Source organism: Typopeltis vanoorti, chromosome 7, assembly GCF_054136105.1.
Source record: "Typopeltis vanoorti isolate ZY-2024b chromosome 7, IOZ_Tvanoo_1.0, whole genome shotgun sequence".
In the NCBI taxonomy this organism is placed as follows: Eukaryota; Metazoa; Arthropoda; class Arachnida; order Uropygi; family Thelyphonidae; genus Typopeltis; species Typopeltis vanoorti.
The window spans coordinates 27,855,818-27,876,858 of record NC_143555.1 but is presented as its reverse complement, the minus strand read 5'-3'; the positions used below and the strand labels follow the sequence as shown (position 1 = coordinate 27,876,858).

General features: G+C 34.3%; 1 protein-coding gene across 2 annotated transcripts in view; it reads right to left on the bottom strand.

Moving 5' to 3' along the window:
* Positions 1–1,195: 1,195 nt before the first annotated feature.
* Nedd4 (E3 ubiquitin-protein ligase Nedd4) overlaps positions 1,196–21,041 on the bottom strand; it is a 523,801-nt gene continuing 503,955 nt past the window's right edge. For both annotated transcript variants that reach the window (XM_090395739.1, XM_090395738.1), the window contains exons 21-22: positions 20,235–20,404; positions 1,196–2,639 (exon numbers count right to left, since the gene is read on the bottom strand). In XM_090395739.1, the coding sequence (XP_090251865.1) occupies positions 2,537–2,639; positions 20,235–20,404 (273 nt within the window). In that variant the 3' untranslated portion in view covers positions 1,196–2,536. The remainder of the gene's footprint in view (positions 2,640–20,234; positions 20,405–21,041) is intronic.

Genomic DNA, 21,041 nt, shown 5'->3' with positions numbered 1-21,041 from the left:
CTATACTTCCTTAAATTCTAAAAAAAAAATAAAATAATAATAAAAAAAAAAGAATCTTGAGCCATATATGAACAACCAAACAGCAATATTTAAAAATTAGCAATGTTATAAAAATTAAATATCAATTTCCAAACCTGTGATAAAAGCATTATGAAATAGAAAGGAGGTTGAAGTAGTTTAGTCAAAAAAAAAAAAAAAAAAAGGGGGGGGGGACATCAAGTTTCTTGATATTCTTTTTATTCCAATAATTATTTTGTTCCTTACTCATTCAACTGTTATTTTTGGAGGAACGAAGAACAGTATCTCCAACCTGCTACACAACACCAATGGTTATAAGGATATATTATAGAACCAAAGCTATAAGGATATATTATAGAAACCCATGGTATGTTTAAAAAATATGTCAGATAGAGAGGGAGACACACAATTAGATCAGTGTTTTGTACTAACAGAAACAGAGAAGTGTGCAAATATTATAATTTGTTACAAATCTATCTTTCAAATATTCCAAAATCCATAAAGTGAAAATCTGACTCAATATTTCAAAACCCTCCCTGCCAAATAGCCTTTCCTTTTTGTATCTTGTGGAGGTAGATATATGCAAATAAGCTACAGCAATGCTAAATTTTGTTGGGTGAGATGCAAGCTTCTTTGAAACTACAACTTCTTAGTATTTTTACAAATCAGAAGTTTATATGTTAGGTAATTAGAGATGCTGTCATGCTGGCTTATTCCAGAATACAAGAGTTGACTTAATAAGTTCCATACAAACTTACTACATACCATTATATAGTACTTTTGTATTACCCCCGCAAAAAGCCATGACTCGCCAACAATTTCATTCTTACAGCATATAGCAAACTCCATCCCCATCACTCACTCACTCACTCACTCACACACACACACACACACACACACACACACACACACACACACACACACACACACAGACTACATGATCTTTTATAAGAAAACAAATGAAGTTATGCCTGCATTCATTCATTAATATATACATACATACAAATATATACATACATACACAGAACTGCAAATTAAAACAATGCTCAACAACTGAAAGTTCAGAGCAAATTATTTATGAAATCAGGGTATGTAACAAATATAGAGTGCATTCATAAATTCATTAGAATCCTCTCTTTGAAAAATATCCCTTTTACAAGTTAAAAGATAGCTTTTTTATTGACTATTTCATCTGATTCAGTCTTTTTGCATATGTATATAAACTACATGCTGGACTAAAAAATGAAAGTTTTCTCCCCCTCCCCCCATCAAATGACTAACATAATAGGTTTTCTTAAATTACTTACGTTAGTAATGGTAGAAAGAAATCAGCAATGAAGGAAACAAATACTCAGACTAAAATATACTTCTTTTTTGTTGTTTTCTGATGCACAAATTTTTGCTCATAATAAAAATTTGAGTTTACAGCAGAAAATATTTCTTAACTGTTATTAATTTATTTTTGACATGACTGTTTTTATAATCTCCACAAGATATCTAACTGCCAGAACAAATAATATTTGTTGGTAGAATTAATTTTCAGTTCACAAGTAATTGAAAATTAATTGCATTGAACTGGGTTACATGTTCTTTCCTGAAAAACATCACAAAAACTGAGAAAAAAATTTCTATTTAATGTACAACCTATTTTATACTTTGCTAAATTCAGTACTCTAAGAGCACTTCTGCAGTGTAAATGTTACCCAAAAAGCATGTCATATTTCATGTACAAAAAATACTTTTGAAAGAAACTTTTGCAGTTTCATTCAATATAATGTGAATGAAACTAATTACAGTACTGAATACTTATTAATAATAATCAAAAAGAAATTTCCAGTCCAGCTGTATTAAGAATAAAAGGAGCAGAAAATTTTATGCATGTGTACATAAATTTGCAGTCCCAGCCTGCAAAAATAACAATTTCTGCACACATAAAACTTTAAAATATTCTATACAAGTACATAGCTTTATTTCGTGCATAGTTTAAAATGTAAGTGAAATAAGCTAGCTCTTTTCTATGTAACTGAGTTTATACCTTAAACTTGTTTTTTTGTTGTTCACTGAATTGCTCGATGTACAGATGGCAGGATTTCACATAATATGTGTAAAGGTTTTGAAGCTTCTTTTAACAGACAAATGTTTATCTAAGAAATAAACACAATAAATGTTTATTTTATAAACACAGTAAATGAATATTACCTTGTTATATTCATTCCAGGGCATCAGAAATGACCAAGAATAAAAATTATTCTTTGGCTTTACAAAAATTGCACTTCATTATGCATTAACAAATTATTATTATTTTTTCATATTGTACCTTTAATACTTTTAAGCACTTACTCAGCATCATTAAAGATGCAATATAATTAACTATAAATAAAGATGAAACATAATTAACCATTTAAATAAACAGTGATTGTCATTAATTAAAAAATTCACCTCTCAGCCAACAAAACTCAAACTTCCAATGATTTGATAGGATATAATAACCAGATTAAATAATTAGCAATAATATCTTCTAATCAACACCTCCAAATGATTCTGAACCTTCAATAGCTTTAATTAATTTCTCTCTCAGCTCTTGATAACTTTCATAGGGTGGCAAGTCAAGCCTATTGAAGCTGTATAAAGAAAAATGTATGATATTAATATTTGAATCAGCATAATTTTAAAATATAACAATTCCATTCATCTACCATTACTTTGTAAGCTAATTTTTATGCAGAAGTAAAAGGGGAGAGAGGAGGGGTTTTATTTCATTAAAACTTTTTAATTGAATGGTCTTTTCACTCATTTCAGTAATATATATACGAAGGGTGCAGGGGAAAAACAACTTCAGCCCATGATATTGACTTCCGAAAAAAACGTAATTAAATTTTCCTTGTTGTCAAAATGCAAGTAAACATAGCATAACAAAATAAAAAAATAATAGATATGGTACATTCATGTATATTAAGCATAATTAATTTAAATAGTACTTAAAAATTAAAAAAACAAATGGCAAATAATAGCCTGAAGGCCAAATTAGACTGAAGTTGTTTTCCCCCTGTACCCTTCATATATATATATATATACAGGGTGTTCGGGATAAATTTGACAGTTTCGTAAGGAAAAAGAAAATCTTCTTTGTATCTATTAAATTTAATGAATTGACAAAAAACATTACAGGCAGAGTTAATTACAATACTATCAACAAGATTTACTCAAAATAACCACCATTAGCATCGATCACAGCTTCAATTCTGCTTCGGAACCTCGAACAAGCTGATGCTACAGTCTCCCTGGGAAGGGCCGCAAAAACTGTTTTAATTTTATCCATTAACTGGGCTTTTGTATTACTGGAAGTGCGATTGGTGTCTTTTTCAACTGCGCCCCATACAAAATAATCCATGGGGTTAAGGTCTGGGGAGTTTGGAGGCCAAACATTTGGACTGGTGAAGTCGTAGAAATTTTCAGACAACCATTTTTGACTTTTCCCAGAGGTGTGGCAAGGGGCCGAATCCTGCTGCCATACATACGGCCTACCATTGGCTACCCTTGTTATCCAGGGCTTGACTACAGTTAGCAACTCCACGAACAAAGCCCGAATTCCAATGCCAGGGTTCTTCAACACCTGTTCCTGCAGATTTGCGAGGAATTCTGCTGTACGAACGCAATCAGATCGTCTGCTAGGGATCTTTCTTCTTGCTACATCCTCGTAGTCACCATTGCAAGTCTCTAGTTCATGCCTGATTGTTTTTACTGTATTCAGGGAGCATTGGGCAGCAGTCGTAATATCCTTATTTTGATGGCGGGCACGAATCATCATGATACAAGTTATTCCCTTCCATGATTCAGGTGGGTTCCAGCTATCCATCCTTTCTGACATCTTGTATATGAATGAAGAAGGGTCCAAACTTTTAAATGAAGAGAAGTGTATGTTAATACATGTAACTTACGGAAAAATATAATTAATTATAAATATGTCAAATTTATCCCGAACACCCTGTATATATATAGGAAAATATATTTACTATATTTAAACATTTTTTCTTCTACTATATATAATTAATTTAACTTCAGTATAATTAACCAATTAAATAAAGAGTGACTACCCAGACCACTTTCGACCTTTATTGAGGTCTCGTCAGTGGGAGCCAGACACGGAGGTGGTGATACTAAGGTGGAAGTAATGGAGAAGTCATATTTATATAAGGTGATATAATAATAAGGTGAGACACCTTTTGGCAACTCATATAGGTAAATATGACTTCTCCATTACTTCCATCTTAGTATCACCACCTCCGTTTCTGGCTCCCACTGACGAGACTTCAATAAAGGTCGAAACCGGTCTGGGTAGTGGCCCTTCACTTAATGCTGTGCATTAAGTGAAGGGCCACTACCCAGACCGGTTTCGACCTTTATTGAAGTCTCAATAAAGATTGAGATAAAGTTTATTGAGACTTCAATAAAGAAGTCTCAATAAACATGTCTGCAAGGAGATGTGATTTGCATTATGGGAGATACTAAGACAAGAGATGAGAGCTTAGTCCACCTTTACCACGAGTTGCCTCCGTCCTGAAGGTACTTCAGGTGCAAACTTTGTTTGCTTACACTTGGATAAAAGATTAAACTAAATTTATTATATGATAATCTTCTTGAAATGGGGAACTGGACAATGAGATGTATCTGTGCCCACAGAAGATTATACTAAGGCAGTTGTGGAAGAATTATTTTGAGGCTTTAGAGAAAGCAATGACACAATGAAAAAGGAAAAGTTGGTCCTTGTTGGGAATCTAAATAGCAGAATAGGAAATGATTGTCAGACATACAAAAATATTTTGGGAAAACTTGAAGAAAAGAGCAAAGCTAATAATAAAGGCAAATACCTGTTGAATTTCTGCTAAGGACATGGGCTAGTTATTACATTAAAAAAATGTGCACAAATTCACATCTCCATGTAAATGGAGAGGAAAGGAAGAAAAAATGACACAATGACTATGACTCATTGACTATGTTATTGTTGATAGTGATGTTCTCCCACTGGTGCAGGACACTAGAGTGTGCAGAGGATTTGAAAACTGAAGTGATTACCAATTAGTACTGAGCAGGATAAAATTGAGTTTCATGTTGAAAAGAAGAGCATGTTAGAAAGTTTCAAAGTGAATAAAAGATGAGCAGCTCTCAGATGTGAACTATAGACTAAAATACACAAACATTATTCAGAAATAAATGAAAGAGTTTGAGAACAGGAACCAAACCTTGGAGATTCAGTGGCAAGCCCTGAAGAAAACATTGATTGATTCAGACATAGAGGTATGTGGTGAGGTTGTCTGCAAAGACAGAAAAATCAGAACACCATGGTGAACACACGAAGTTAAAGAGACAGTGAAGGAAAAGAAAAAAACACATTGCAAGTTGCTGGCAAATAAGTCCGATTGCACTTTTAGAGAATACAGAGACGAATGTAAGAAACTAAACAGTGTGTAAAACTAGCTAAACAAAAGTCATGGGAAAACGTTAGTAAGAACATAGAAAATAAATATCAGGAAAGTGATAAAATATTGTGGAGGCTATTGAAAAAGTTCAGAAATGGAGGAAAGAGTGCTGCAAAAGGAATTAGAGATGATAAAGGTGACATGAAAACTGTAGAATAAGATATCCTTGATGTATGGAGCAATTACTTCGAAAAATTGCTAACAAAACAATCAGTGACAGTATAGTAGTAAAAAAACATTCAACAGGAATGCATATCCATACTTGAAGTCTAAAAAGCAATCAAAAGCCTGAAATGTTTAAAGGCAGCTGGAGTAGATGATATATGACTAGAAATGCTCAAATATGGAGGTATAAAAGTCTTATAATGGTTGCACTGCACATAATTCAGAAGGCCTGGACAGAGGGACGAGAGCACTATTCCAGATGACTGGAATAGTGCTCTCACAGTACCCATTTATAAAGAGACATAAAACTGAATGTGAGAATTACAGAGGTATTTCCCTACTTGAGTGCTCCTGGTAAGATTTATGCAAGTATACCTGAGAAATGGTAAAGAAGGACTGTTGAAGGGAAGCATGGTGAAGAACAAGCTGGATTCAGACCAAATAGAAGCTGTCAGAATCACATTTTCACTTTACAACAAATAGTTGAGAAATCAAAGATCATCTGTATTTAAGTTTTGTAGTCCTGCCAAAGGCATATGACAAGATTTCTAGAGAAAAGCTATCCAAAACACTCCAGTCATATGGTGTCAATGGGACATTATATCAAGCAGTACTTAGTCTTTATTTGAGTTATAAATCAGCAGTTAGAATTGAAGGAAGCAAGGGAAGATGGTATGTTAAATCTGGTGTCAGAGAAGGATGTAGATTATCCCTTGTTATTTATCATCTATATGAATCACATTATGAAAGAAAGTGGCATTAAAACTTGAGATGTTAATCTCAGCTCCTTACTTTATGCAGATGTTATACTTTGAAATAAATCTGGTATAAATCTGCAAGCTTCCCTGACTAAATTGAATAACTGTTGTAATAGATTTGGTACAAAGGTCAGCAATAACAAGCCAAAGACAATGAAAATAGGCAGAAGCATTGAAAATATCAATAGCATGGTGTCCAAACCAATTTTAACTTATGGATCTGAGAGCTGGTTTAAAAATAAAACACTTTACCAAAGACTAGAGACCACAGATATGAGAGTCCTGAGAAAGATTAGGGGCATGAACATATGGCATTGGTGGCAATATCATATTAAACAGGAGGATATTAGGAAAGAACTTGACATTGTTAGCATCCAGGAATATGTTAGCAGTGTGTTCAGACAATTCATTTCAAAAGAAAGTTCATTGCAATATGAAATCCTATTTCATGTTATTTCCATATATGGGAAAAAAATTATATTTTATGCATTATTTCGATTATATAGTTCTGAAATTTTTTATTCCATATAAAGTTATAAATATTCCTTCTTAGATATTACAGGATCTGTAAATGGAATATTAATTTTTACAAAACTGGGATAGGGTGGTTAAGGAGAAAGGACACTATATTTAAAAATATTTAGGGATAATAGTTATTTCTGACTAATATAGTTAACTATTTACATATTCCTATTAAGTATTCTATTCTATTAACCATTCACTATTTTTCTGTTCTGTACATTTAGACATCCATCCAGTGTGATATATTTTTTATGTTAACAAATTCAGGTGGTGTTGTGCTTCAGTTATTGAATACGCGTGTATTTTGAAAATCACTGCACTTTTCCTGCAAGAAATCTTGTACACTGCTATCGTTTGCATAGCTAGTTTTTATTTTTTATTTATTTAAATGTTGGGCCGATACAAGAGAGGTTGGCTGATCAATCTATGGTACGTTAGTACTCTATATGGGTAATGATATTTGATTTAAAAGTCTGTATATTGTATTCCTTGTGAAGTATGTCAGGGGAAGACTATTCCACAGTACAGCAGTAGCAGGGATGAAGGAGGTCACAGTACACCTTGAAACCCACTTGTTCTGTGGGTTTCAAGATATACTATGAAAGGATGTTGGGTGGTCCCCCCCACCCCCATATGTGAGAACAGTATTCAATGGTTGGGCAAATTTGTGATTTGCATAAGATTAACAGCTGTTTAGAGGTGAAGTAATGTCTTCAGCGAAAGAGAAATCCTAGTTTTTTGGAAGCTGAGGATACAATGGTTTGAGATCACAGGTGCAATTTTGAGTTATTATATTAAAGGAAATGATAATAAAATTACGTAAATGCTATCATAATGATGTAAATCAGCATAAGCTAAATTGTGATCTCTTCAATACTATTCTTTATCTTTTCCTCCAATACTAGTATTTTATGACACTAAGAAATTTTAAATTTAGTCTTCTTTACTGGAAAATAAAAAAATAAAATAATATATATATATATATTATAGTATATATATATATATATATATATATATGGATGCTCCCAAAGTGAAATATAATTAATGACTTCTCTTGTAAACCATACAAAAGTAAACTGTAATCAGAAATATCATGTCAGTAACAACCAACTAGATAGTGTACATTCTCCCACTGATGAGCTGTGGATGCGAAACTCCCAATAGGCATGGATGTTTGAAATTGTTATTAGGTGAGAGTTGAATTTCTGAAAATACTAGCATTGGAAGAAAAGGTAAAGACTAGAATTTGACTAGTATAACACTAGTAGGTGCATATGGCAATTTAACTTATGCTGGTTTACATCATGATAGCATTTATATAATTTTATTATCATTTTCTTTAATATAATTACTCAAAAGTGCATCTATTTTCTTAAACTAGCTCTGTAAACGATAACAGTGTACAACATATCTTTCTTATGTAGGAAAAGTGGAGTCATTTTCAAAATACACATGTATTCAATAAACACCTCATCTTCTGAATTAATTCAGATAAAATGTATGTATGTGTGTGTGTGTGTGTATATATATATATATATATATATATATATATCACATCACATCAGGATGGGTGTTTACATGTGCAGAAAAATAGTGAAAATATTTGCAGAATAAACCATCTTTCTCCCTAAACCGCCCTGTTCCAATTTTGTAAATATTAATATTCCATCAGCAGAACCTGTAGTATCTAAGTAAGAAAGAATATTTACAACTTTTTAAGACAAACAGAAATTAGGAAACTTACCGATCAATAAAATATTACTTTCACTGTATAAGAATAAAAATATTATGAAAATCTAAATAAATAATACATAAAAAAAAAACTATATTTTGTGAAATTTATCTTGCACTGCATTTACTTTTCATATATCAAAGTATCACAGTAACAAAGCAATATCATTTCAATTTTCAGTGAAATTTTTCCATGATGAATTTTCCAAGGAATGAATTGTCTGTGAACCGCTAATCTCAGGTGGTATGGTCACTTAAATAGAATGGGAGAGGAAAGGTTAGCTAAACAAGTGTTCTTTTTCAGGATGGCAGGAAAAAGACACAGAGGAAGACCAAGATGTAGGTGGATTGATACAATAAAAAGTGCCTTAGAAGATAGAAATGTAAGATCTGATAATGTTTGAGCTTGACAGGTAACAGATTGATTTGGAGGAAAATTGTTGATAGGAAGTTAGTAATGATGTAAGTTTTTCATGTAGTACTATCGTAACATCCTGGTACACCCCTTGAGGGTATATGTCAAGAATTTGATGATGATGAGCAGATTTTCCAAATGAAAAGATATTTTAAGTTAATGCTTATAAAAAAATAAAAAATAAATACCCCCCCCCCCCCAGAATATGACAACAATTTACAGGAGAAAAGTCTACAAATAATAATAATGCAAAAAAAATTCACCATATAATTTATAGTACACTGCATAATAAAGTGTATGGTGGAGAGGTAAATAAAGAGTGCTTTGGATTTTCCAATCAGCATATATAATATAAATGCAACATATTACCTTAAGACTGTTCTTACTGGCTGGTGCTAATTCTTTAAAAGTTAAATACAGGTTACCAACTTTATAATAAAGTGACTATCTGGATTATCCCAGGTTACCCTACCACCTCTAAATGATCATTTGTATACTAATGAAATTCAAAATATTAGACAAAATATTTTAGTCATATTTATATTTAATGAGATATAACAGAAGCTACACTACTTTTGAAATCATATAATTTTGATGCTAGTTTATCAGTCTTATCAGTAATTTCTTCCATTCAGAAGTTTTGGATTTTAAGAGCAAGTCATGAATTTCTAACAGAAAATTTTCTGAAAGTGTATTTTTATCATATTTATTATCCTCGAGGAATTTAGGAATACAGTAATGGATTGATAGTCTTTGTAGTTTGAATCTGGCCAGATTATTGGAATCAGTGAAATATGGTTAACAGTCCTAATGGGAATAAAGGTAGAAAGGTTAAATTCATTTCAGCAGAATAGGGAAGATAAACAAGGTAGGAAAGTAATGATTATGTAGACTTTCAACCAATAAGTATAAAATAAAGAAAAAGGAAATACACTGGGTTTATTTGGTCATAACAATATACAAATGAAAATTGACTAAATTAAGGGGATAAAAATTGGCTTTTGGTTATATACATATAAATAAATATAAATATATATAAATTTATATAAATACATATAAATTTATGAAAATTGACTAGTTTTGCCACTAATACTTGTGGTTTCTTCTGGGTTAGGATGAACAAAAAAATACAATAAAAGGTAACATGATCTGTACCATTACTAAAATATATAAAACATGTAGGAACTGTTACAAGATAAGTTGAAACAAAAACCATGTGGAACGTGGGAGCTGGCATGAGTTAGCTATTAATCAGCATTGTGCAAAGACAGTTGGCTAAAAAGTTGAAGTCTGGCATGTGGAAAGACCTAACGAGCAAATGGATCACTCATTACCCTTACTTTGCATTTTATCTGCCATTAATTAACGATAAAATAATAATTTATACGGTTTAAAATTCACAGTGAAATACCATCACACATACACAAACACACACACAGAGAGAGAGAGAGAGAGAGAGAGAGAGAGAGAGAGAGAGAGATATGCAGTGAACAATAAAAAAAAACTGTTTATCAGTTGATTTATGAGAGCATCATGTTGCTAATACTGCTGTATGAGTGAATGCAGTGTCACATAAATTGAACAGCATTGCATTAATGGATCATCATAAAACATAGCATCATAAGACATTACTGTACTACTACTACTATTACTGTACTTTTCTGTGAATATCACAATCATTTCAGACATCTGGGACCTTAGTGCAGTGCAATTCACTTTTAAATTGTTCTGATAAAAATGCATCAAGTGCTTGAATAGGATAAATACATGTATATCCAAACAAAGGCATTATAGAATAAATCTGTAGCTGCTACAGCTTGAGTGAAAATATCCTATGTTTTACTTTTGAATTAAAAGATTTGTGATGAAGAGCTGCAATTTATTTATTTATTTTTTACTCTGAAATTTTTTCTATTGACAACAAACAAGTTGATAACAAATTCTCAACACTGTAATTTTAATTCTCATGCAATGTCAGTTGCTAAAGATATCTTTTTCAATGCTGTCACCCTTTCTTTATGATAATCCCATACACAAGAAGTTGTTCAAATTAAAGCACATTAGTATACGGTCTTTGGGAAGGCTCTCTCGTAGGAATATGAACAGGTACACAGCAATATCAATGTTCCCGTTTTTATGGTTTTAAAGTGGTTCTAACTCCTGTTTTTAATTTAACAGTGTTGCAAAGTAATTCTATCTGTCATGCTGAGTGATATAAAATTCATTGAAATTGAATAAGTAGAATCCAAATTTTGAGTGCTGAAAATTGAGTGCACCATGGTCACCAATGAGCAAAGAAAAAAGGATATTGCCATCTTTACAGTCACGCTACAATTGTTCAAGGGAAAGGTGAGTCATAAAGTGCAACCAGTGCCTGAAGGATCTATCGTCTGACAGAAATCATATAGCCTGTAGGAAATGCCTTGGGAATCTTCACTTTACATGTCCCAGGCTTTCAGAAACAACCTGACAATGTAAATCCAGTGCAAAAAGCGAGGAATAAGTGCCTGTACTGCAGGGCGAACAAAGAAATGCTGCCACATAATGATGCAGCCAATTATGCCGGAGGTAAAATCAGACAATGAAGTGAACAGGCAAAAAACATACAGGTGAGTCCTATAATTTGAATTCTCTAAATATACTACCTAGAAAATGGTTTAAGGACTATAAAAGTCAGTTTAACAGATCTTGTCCAGAACTTTTTGATAAACAGAATGCCCACTTCAAAGCCAGCATAGAAAACCTTACACTCCAACATACTGACATAATGGTCAGCTTTGACGTCTCCTCCTTATTCACAAATGTCCCACTCAAGGAAACTTTAGAGCTAATCCAAGCTAAATTTTCTCCTGATATCTCAGCCCTATTTCAGTTCACAATGAACTCACGCTATTTTGTTTGGCAGGCAAAATTCTACAAACAAATAGAGGGGACAGCCATGGGTTCACCACTCTCTCCCACCCATGGCCAATTTCTTTATGGAGACCTTTGAAGAAAAAGCCTTAGTCTCTGCCCCACAAAAACCAACTATATGGCTCTGCTACGTTGATGATGTGTTCGCTATTTGGCCACATGGCTCTGAAATACTCCTCTCCTTCCTTACACACTTAAACAACCAACACTCCAGAATCAAGTTCACCCTGGAAAAAGAGGAAAACAACTGCCTCCCTTTCTTAGACACACTAGTCACCTGCCAGCCTGATGGAACCTGGGTTTTCTCAGTTTATAGAAAACCCACACATACAGGCAGATACATTCACCAACAATCCCCCCCCCCTCACAACAATATAGAGTGGTGAAAACACTATACAACAGGGCTAAACTAATCTGTTCTAACGACATGGCCCTAAACACTGAACTAAATCACATCCTCAACATTTTCTGCAGCCAATGGCTACCCCCCCAAAAAATATTAAAACCTACAAACCACAGCCCCCCTCTTCCCCTCCACAACAAAGATTACTCTAAATCCTTCACCATTCCCTACATCCGAGGCACCTCAGAAAAAATTACAAAAATTTAAAAAAAAACATGACCTCACCTCCTGTTACAGGTCTTACAGAAAATTGGCATCCCTTATCCGCTCCACCAAAGACCAACCACTTCCCCCTAGACCTACCTGGTGTATACCAGGTCCCTTGCAGTTGTAAACTGTCGTACTTTGGCCAAACAGGCAGGACAGCGAATATCAGAATTTCTGAACACAAGGACTACATCCGGTTTCACAAGTACAGCCATTCTGGTCTTGCAGACCATGCTCTGGATACATGCCACAGAATACGGTGGAAGAAAGCTACAGTAATACACCGTAGCAAATACAAATTAGAAAGACTATTTATGGAATCAGCCTCAGCCCTAAGAAACTCCCCAAACCTCAACAAATTTGGTTGTATGCGACTGCCCCATATTTGGGAGGCATACATCAGCAGACCTTCAGCCCAACTGCCAAGAACACCTACTTAGCCGCTAGAGGGCACCATCAGGACTTCTAGGAGAATGATAGCTTCATATCTTCATTCTCAGTTACTGTGTTGTAGTGCCTGTGTGCATGTACCTTTTTTGTAAGTTCCTTTTGAAAATGGCAACGCGACGTTGCCGAAATATCGGAGATATTTATTAAAGTATAATTTAATTTATATTCGAATTCTACGTTGTTCAATTCCCTAAGTGATTTAGAAAAGAAATAACAAAAAAATTTAGCAAATATGAAGACTTTGTTAAATATAATAATTTAGCAGTGGAAGAAGTCTTGCAAATGGTAGAAGACATCAAAATTAGTGTTAACATACTAACTGACAGGCAACATAATTTGATAAAAGAGACAACAGAACTCCTTCAAGAACTTAATTCCCTAAAACTACGATATGAACTTTTAAATCAGCAACAATATAAAGAGCTTGTCATAAATGGTCTTCTTGAAACTGCACCTACAGAAAATCTCAGAGACATAGTCTTAAAGTTAGGCCATGTAATTGATACCCCCCCCCCACATACAGCATAACATTCAGACCATAAATTGCATTTCCAGGAAGAGCAAAAAACAAGGCTTGCCACTACCCGCACCAGTCATAGTTCGTCTTACAAGCAAATCCACAAGAGACGATCTCATAAAAGCCAGCAGACTGAAAAAACTAGTTGCCAAGGTCTTGAACGAATCCTATCTGAGCATTCAACACCATTCAACCAGAATCTGTTGTACCAAGCAAGAAAAGCAAAAACAGAAAAAAAAATACCAATTTTTGTGGATCAGAGATGCCAAGATATTCTCGAGGAAGTCAAAAACTTCAAAGATGATACAAATCAAAAGCCCGCGAGACATAGATAGGCTGCCACAGTGAAAACAAAAGACTCCTAATTAGAACAAAAAGAAGACCTCACCACAATAAAAAAATGTAATAACACCAGAATATATCAGCAATTGTACTTTTGACTCACTCGATGCATAGAAGCAACCCACATTTCAAACAAAAGGACTCTCCATCCAGCATATTAACATCAGAAGCATCCAATAACATTGGTTAATGTTACAGGCCTACCTGAAGAATTACACCAGTGCTATTGATATATTTATTGGTCCTAACAGAAGTATCCGTTACTAATGATGAAGCAACTGCCTTCCAAATTACAGGCTTTCAACAACATAGATCCTGCCACCAAACAAAAAAAAAAGGGTGGGGGGAATATTAATACTTATCAAACATAAATTAATAGCAAAAGAAACTGTTTATCAGTTTGAACATGCTGAAATCCTTTGCATGGAAATCACTAATGCTACCAATCGACAGCACCTTCAAATACTAAATGCTATTTAACTTTAATACTAAATGCTATTTACAGGCTACGAAACTTAAACGTGATAAAATTCTTGCACGAACTCAGTTGCTAGCTTTCATGCCAAGAATTATGCTCAACTGAATACCCAATGATAATTGGTGATATAAACATAAATATTGCAAACGAAAACCATAACAACACTGTACAATACCTAGATACTCTATCTATGTATAACCTAATACCAACCATAACATCGTGTACTAGAGAAGAAATAGTCAGAAATGCTATTGCTGCTTCTTGCTTAGATCATATAAACATATGGGCATCACTGAATAGTTACATTGCAGCAGTCATAAAGTGCAAAGTGGCAAACCATTACTTCACAGCTCTAAACCTGCACACTAAGACAATGAGCCGCATATGAAAAGCAACACAAAACAATAACAGATGAAGAACTGTCAACCAACGAAATAAGAAAAATCAGCTGGAAACACATGGCATCACCAGACTCAACAGATACTTTATACAACATTAAATTCTCGCTGGTTGAAATATATAAGAAAGCTGCAAAGAAATGTCAGAATTCATTCAAAAACAAGCTAAAATCCTTGGATAACACCAAACATAATCCTAGATATATGCAGAAAGGACATCCTATGGAAACAATTAAAGTGATATACAAATAATGCAGCTTTAACAACTGAATATAACAAGGAATCGCCTAACAATGCAAAAAGAAACTACTACAGAGACAAATTAACCTCCGCAGAAAATAAGATGAAACAAACCTGGCATCTGATCAATGAGATGCTAAATTGTGCTTCCAATACCACCGCCTCTGAAACCATAAAACACAGCTTCATGAAAGACGCTAAATCTAGCAAATGATTTTAACCAATATTTTGTAGAATCCATCCAAGAACTACACAGAAATATCTCTCCAATCACAAAACGTGATCCTCCACTTGGACATACCTATCAAAGGCATACGCAGATGAAACAGCTATAATATCCATCCATAATAATGCAAGCAAACAGACATTATGGTTCCCAACCATAAAAGAAGCAGAACCTCTCTCTGTGATACAACAAATCAAACCAAACAATAGGAACATACATCGTAATTAATTGGTACCTATAGGTTCTGAGATTCCTGGAATGTAGGGGATTGGAACTCTGCGGACTGTTGAAGAAACCTTAGTTATTGGAACATAAGATTCAATTATCTGTTGGATGTTCCAATACCTATAGTTTCTTTCAACAGTCCGCAGAGTTCCAATCCCTTACATTCCAGGAATCTCAGAACCTATAGGTAGAATTTTGAAAAAGTACCAATTGATTTCCACGTATGTTCCTATCAACAACATTTTCTCTTTATTGCTTTCTACAAAGGATAAACTGTCATCTCTATCTTTGGCTGGCATTTACCAAATACCATGTGAATGCGATGTTTCTTATTTTGGACAAACTGGCCGTTCTGTGGAAAAAAGAATTAAAGAACATCAATATTATATTGAATACAGCAAACCTCAGAAGTCTGGTCTAGCACAACACAGTATTAACACTACTCATAATAGTCTGAAGCAAAAGTGTTGTCTGTATCCCTTGAAATGGATAAAATTGGGTATCGTGCGGTTATAAAATTCCAAAAGAAATTCATTCGAAGTTCATAAAAGTTTATGGTCGCTCTTCTCCGTCGTTTTTGACTATTAAGAAATGGGCTGCCGAGTTTAAATGTGGCCATACCAGTCTTGAAGATGATCCACATGAAGGACATCCAAAAATTTAACACCACCAGAAGTCATTGATCTAGTGCATGATATGGTACTGGATGACCGGTGAGTTAAAGTGTGCAAAATTGCTGAGACTATAGGCATTTCAAAAGAACGCGTAAAATAAATTTTGCATGAAGAACTGCATATGAAAAAGCTTTGTGCAAGATGGGTGTCACGCTTGCTCACAGCAGATCAAAAATGAACTTGCATGAAAATCTCTGAACAGTGTTTGGAGTGTTTTAACAAGAATAAAACTGATTTTGTGCATTGATTTATTACTATGGATAAGACTTGGATTCACCATTACACCAGAATCCAAACAACAGTCAAAACAGTGGATAGAAGCCGGTTGTTCAGCGCCAAAGAAGACAAAGTCAGTTCAATCAGCAGGAAAGGTCATGGCATCGGTATTTTGGGATGTTAAAGGCATTTTGTTTATTAATTATCTTGAAAAGGTAAAACAATAACTGGGGAATATTATTCCGATCTTTTAACCAGACTAGATGAAAAAATTTGTGAGAAAAGACCCGGTTTGCAGAAGAAAAAAATCATCTTTCATCAGGACAATGCACCTGCCCACAAGGTGTTTTGGCAATGGAAAAATTAAGGGATCTGCACTATGAATTGTTGGAACATCCACCCTATTTCAAAGCTCCCTCTGACTTCTATCGCTTCTCAAAACTAAAACTCTTCCTCGCTGGTCAGCGTTTTTCTTTGAATCAAGAGGTGATTGCAGCTGTAGAGGGGTATTTTGCAGATCTTACTGAGAACCACTACAGGGATGGGATAATGGTACTGGAGCATCGCTGGAATAAATGTATTAGTCTTAAGGGTGATCATGTTGAAAAATAAAAATAATTTTGAAATTATAAATTCGTTTTTTCATTGTTATGCCGGGAACCTTTCAGACCACCCTTATATAAACTCTCTCTCTTTTAGCCAATCTCCCCATGGCTGAGGATTTGTGACCCAATGTATTAGTTTCTCCATTTGTCAATATCTTCTGCATTTTTCTACCTGCATCCTCCAACCTTAGTCCAGTAAGAGCAGGAATTTGATCTAGTGATCTCACAATAGCCTTTTCTACTTCAAGCTCCTGGTATCCTGCCCTGCAAAGAGTTTTTCAATGTTCTATCCCTTTCTCCTTGATGTGTGTCCAAAATATCTGAGGATTCTTCTCTCTCTATCATGTTGCTTCAGTTCAAGATTTAATTGATCTTGATGCTCAGTTTTCTTCTTATCTCTGTCCAAGGAAACTTGAAGCATTCTTTTCTAGATCCACATTTCAAAAGCACTGATGTTTTTCTTAACTGCCTTGTTGAATTTCCAAGACTCTGAGCCATAAAAATCCACAGAGAAGACCAAGTGTAATCCATCTTCTTACTTCTTCCATATAACTCCCATTGGCAGAAAACAGTGAGAACAGACAGATTTCTTCAGATAAAATCTATGATAATAAACAGTTCTGAAGTATTTCTATTATGATGCTCATCTAGGATTATTAGCTTTGTTTCACTGACACTGGTCTTGAGTCCACATGTCAAACCATGCCATTCTATCCTTCCGAGGAGTTTAATTCATGTCCTTTTCATTTTTTGTTATTAGTACTAATGCCGTCAGCACATTCTTGAGCAACCTATCAATATGCCTCTATTCCAGTCATCCCAAGATTTCTCGATGATTTTCTTACCATAGAGATTGAAGAGTATAGGAGATAGTACACAACCTTGCTTTACTCCTTTTTGTATACAGAACTAATCTGATAATGCATTATTAATCTTCCATCTCATGAATGAAAAAATTTTGTGCTAATGTAATATTTCTCATATTAATATTGCCCTTTTTTTGTCCAAACTGTAAGACTGCAAGCACTAAATTAATTTGTTAAATCTGCATAGCTACAAAAATCCACCACTGTTTGCATGAGTTCAAGTGACTGTACTGTCTAGACAGCAGATACTAAGCAAATATGCCTCTGCAACTAGCTGACAACAGTATCAGTCTGCTGTTGTCAGACTGATCCTACACAGCAAAGGCTAAAATGAACTAATTAGAGTGAATTAAGTGGGAATGGATAAGAGTACTATTGGAGTGAAGACAATGTAAGTATTACTAAATCAAATAAGTGCCAAGTGTGATTTATCATATAATTCGTTTTTATAATAAGTTCAAAAATTAGTGACTGTATATTAGAAATTCTAAAAGGATTACTAGGTATGTGTGCTCCCTTTGTGATTGATGCATGCACCACAGCTTAGATGGAACAATGTGTGTCATCAAATTCTTATTACAGTGTAGTTATTGCTGTAAAATTGACTCATTAAATGGATAAAATGTTGGGGAAAGCCAGCCATTATTTCTCACATCAATTTCCAATTTATTCAGTCGAAGGCTATTGTGTAGTCAATGAAGTGTCTGAGAGTTGAGATCTGGTCTATGGTACCTCTTCCCTTCACAAATCCAGCCTGTTCTAAAGAGATTTATTATCATTACAACGAGTATCTCCATGAAGTCGGCAGACTCAATGACATAATACCTATCATACCTCTCCTTTAACACATTCACAGACGAAGCACTTACAACTGCCTCTGGAAATGCATTTCACCCATTCACCATCCTCCAAGCAAAAATTCTAGTCCTTAACACCCTTGTTAACCACACTCTTGCATAATTTCAAAGGGTGCCCTCTCATTCTCTCCCCCTCCTGCACTGTATTGAAAAAAGTGATCAGTGTCAATCCTATAAAAACCCTTTAATAACTTATATGCTTCTACCTTATCTCCTGTCTTATGCCTATCAGCTAGTATTTTGGTCCACAGATCTTCAATCTATTCTCATAGGAAGCATTCCACAGACCTGCCACAATCTTTGTCACTTGTCTCTGGATCCTCTTCATCATTTCATCAGTACCAAGAAATCCAGGTAACTAGATCTGTGCAGAACAGTCCAGATGTGGCCTTATTAATGCCTTAAAAAGTGGAACAATAACTTCCTTATCCCTACTTTTCAGTGCGTTCTTCAATAACCATGTAATTTATTATTATTATTAAGAGATTGCCAGGGAGTCAGGGACTCATCAAGGGAGGCCACAAACTACACGCACCAGCTATCATACTTATTCTTGAATTCATTTGCACTGCTTGCACTCACAACATCCAATGACAATCCATTACAACCATACACCACCCGGTGAGAGAAAAATCTAGCCCTCATTCCCTTTTTGGCGGCATTCATTCTCAGCTTCCATTTGATGTGCTGTTTTGGGGACCTTTGCGATGTGCCCTCTAAACTTCAATTCTCTGTTCACAATCACCCCCAAGTTCCTTGCCTTGTCAACTTCTTGCAGTTCAATTCCATCAGTATAGTATACAGCATGTGATATCATCCTCCTAAAGGGTATTATCACCTTACACTTTGCCACATTAAACTGGCAGCTATTATGATCCTTCAAGTGATTATGAATTCTTTGTTTGATAATACAGAACATGATTTTACTTGCATTTGAGACTAATGCTATTGTTTAACATTTCTTGGCACTTCCTTTTTATGGATTAGCATAAAGATTGTCTTCACCCAATCCAATGGCCAGACACCAGTAACCCAAATTCGATCTCAGCATTACTTTAATCCCTGCTATGCTGATACTCTTTATCAAGTCAGTATAAATTCTATTATTAGCTGCTGCTTTTCCAGTTTTTCATACTTTTGATAGCCAGTTTCATCTCTTCTCTGAGGATGGGAGGTTCATTTTCCTGTGTGTGTCAAACATTCATTATCTAATATATCTGAATTTTTGTATAGATCCTCACAGTATTCTTTCCATATAATAATACAACAACAACAACAATTGTAATTATGATCATCACTGCAGAAATAATCATTAAAAAATAATTCATTGACATGTTTTAGATATTCAATACATTACAAAGAAGAATATTAGTGTTTATTAATTTTTATTTATACTGTTATTTTCAAAACTTACTGTAACACTGCAGAATAATGTTTGGTAGTGTTCTTTCTATTATTAATCACTAATGCACACTTTTATATATACATACATACTTATATACATACAATTAAAGAGTGCCAAAATACATGCCAAGTATGTGAACGAGGTAAATTGCTAGGAATTCCCCACTTTTCTATAGTATACAATTGAGGACCATTACTTCCATACAGCTCCTTGAAGCCATTCATTGGAACTCTTGATGTACCAGTAACAAACTGGAGCAAACGAGCTCTCATCTCATTAGTGAATGATAAGACTACCTGAAATACAATGTAAAAAAAAAATTTTAATTACTGATGTAATTCTGTAGGTTAGAGGTCAATCAATGATTCACCACACACATACACACACACCTCTCCTCCCATGCTTTTGCAAATGCATTTTTAATTAATGTTAACTATTATTAATATTACATATTTTTTGCATCTTGTTCGCTAAAAAGGAGTTTATATATTAAAATATAAGTTGCAGACTAGTTAAATGAGCAGTGAGCAAATCCAATCTCCAACCAACACAGGCTGCAGGCCTGAATCTAGGATTATCTTTCGGCAGAATATGGATTTCATTGACTGTTTAATGGAGGCCTCAAGGGGCTTGAAAAAATTCCATGTTTGGTCTCTAGAGCAGGGTTTTCAAAATAGTTTAAGCAAAAAAAAAAAAAAAAAAAAAAAAAAAAACGCGAGGGTAGTGAAAAGTTCTCGGCCTCGACCATAGATGGCAACACTATCGACAAGAGATTTTTTTTCCTTCTAAGTTGGTACATCTGTCATAAGCATCCGTGTGAAATTGCATGTCATTCTATCAAGTAGAGTGTTTTATACAGCTGTCTGAAGCAAATGTATTGTCTGTCCCTTGAAATGAATGAAATTGAGTATTGGCAAAAGAAAAGTTTATGGG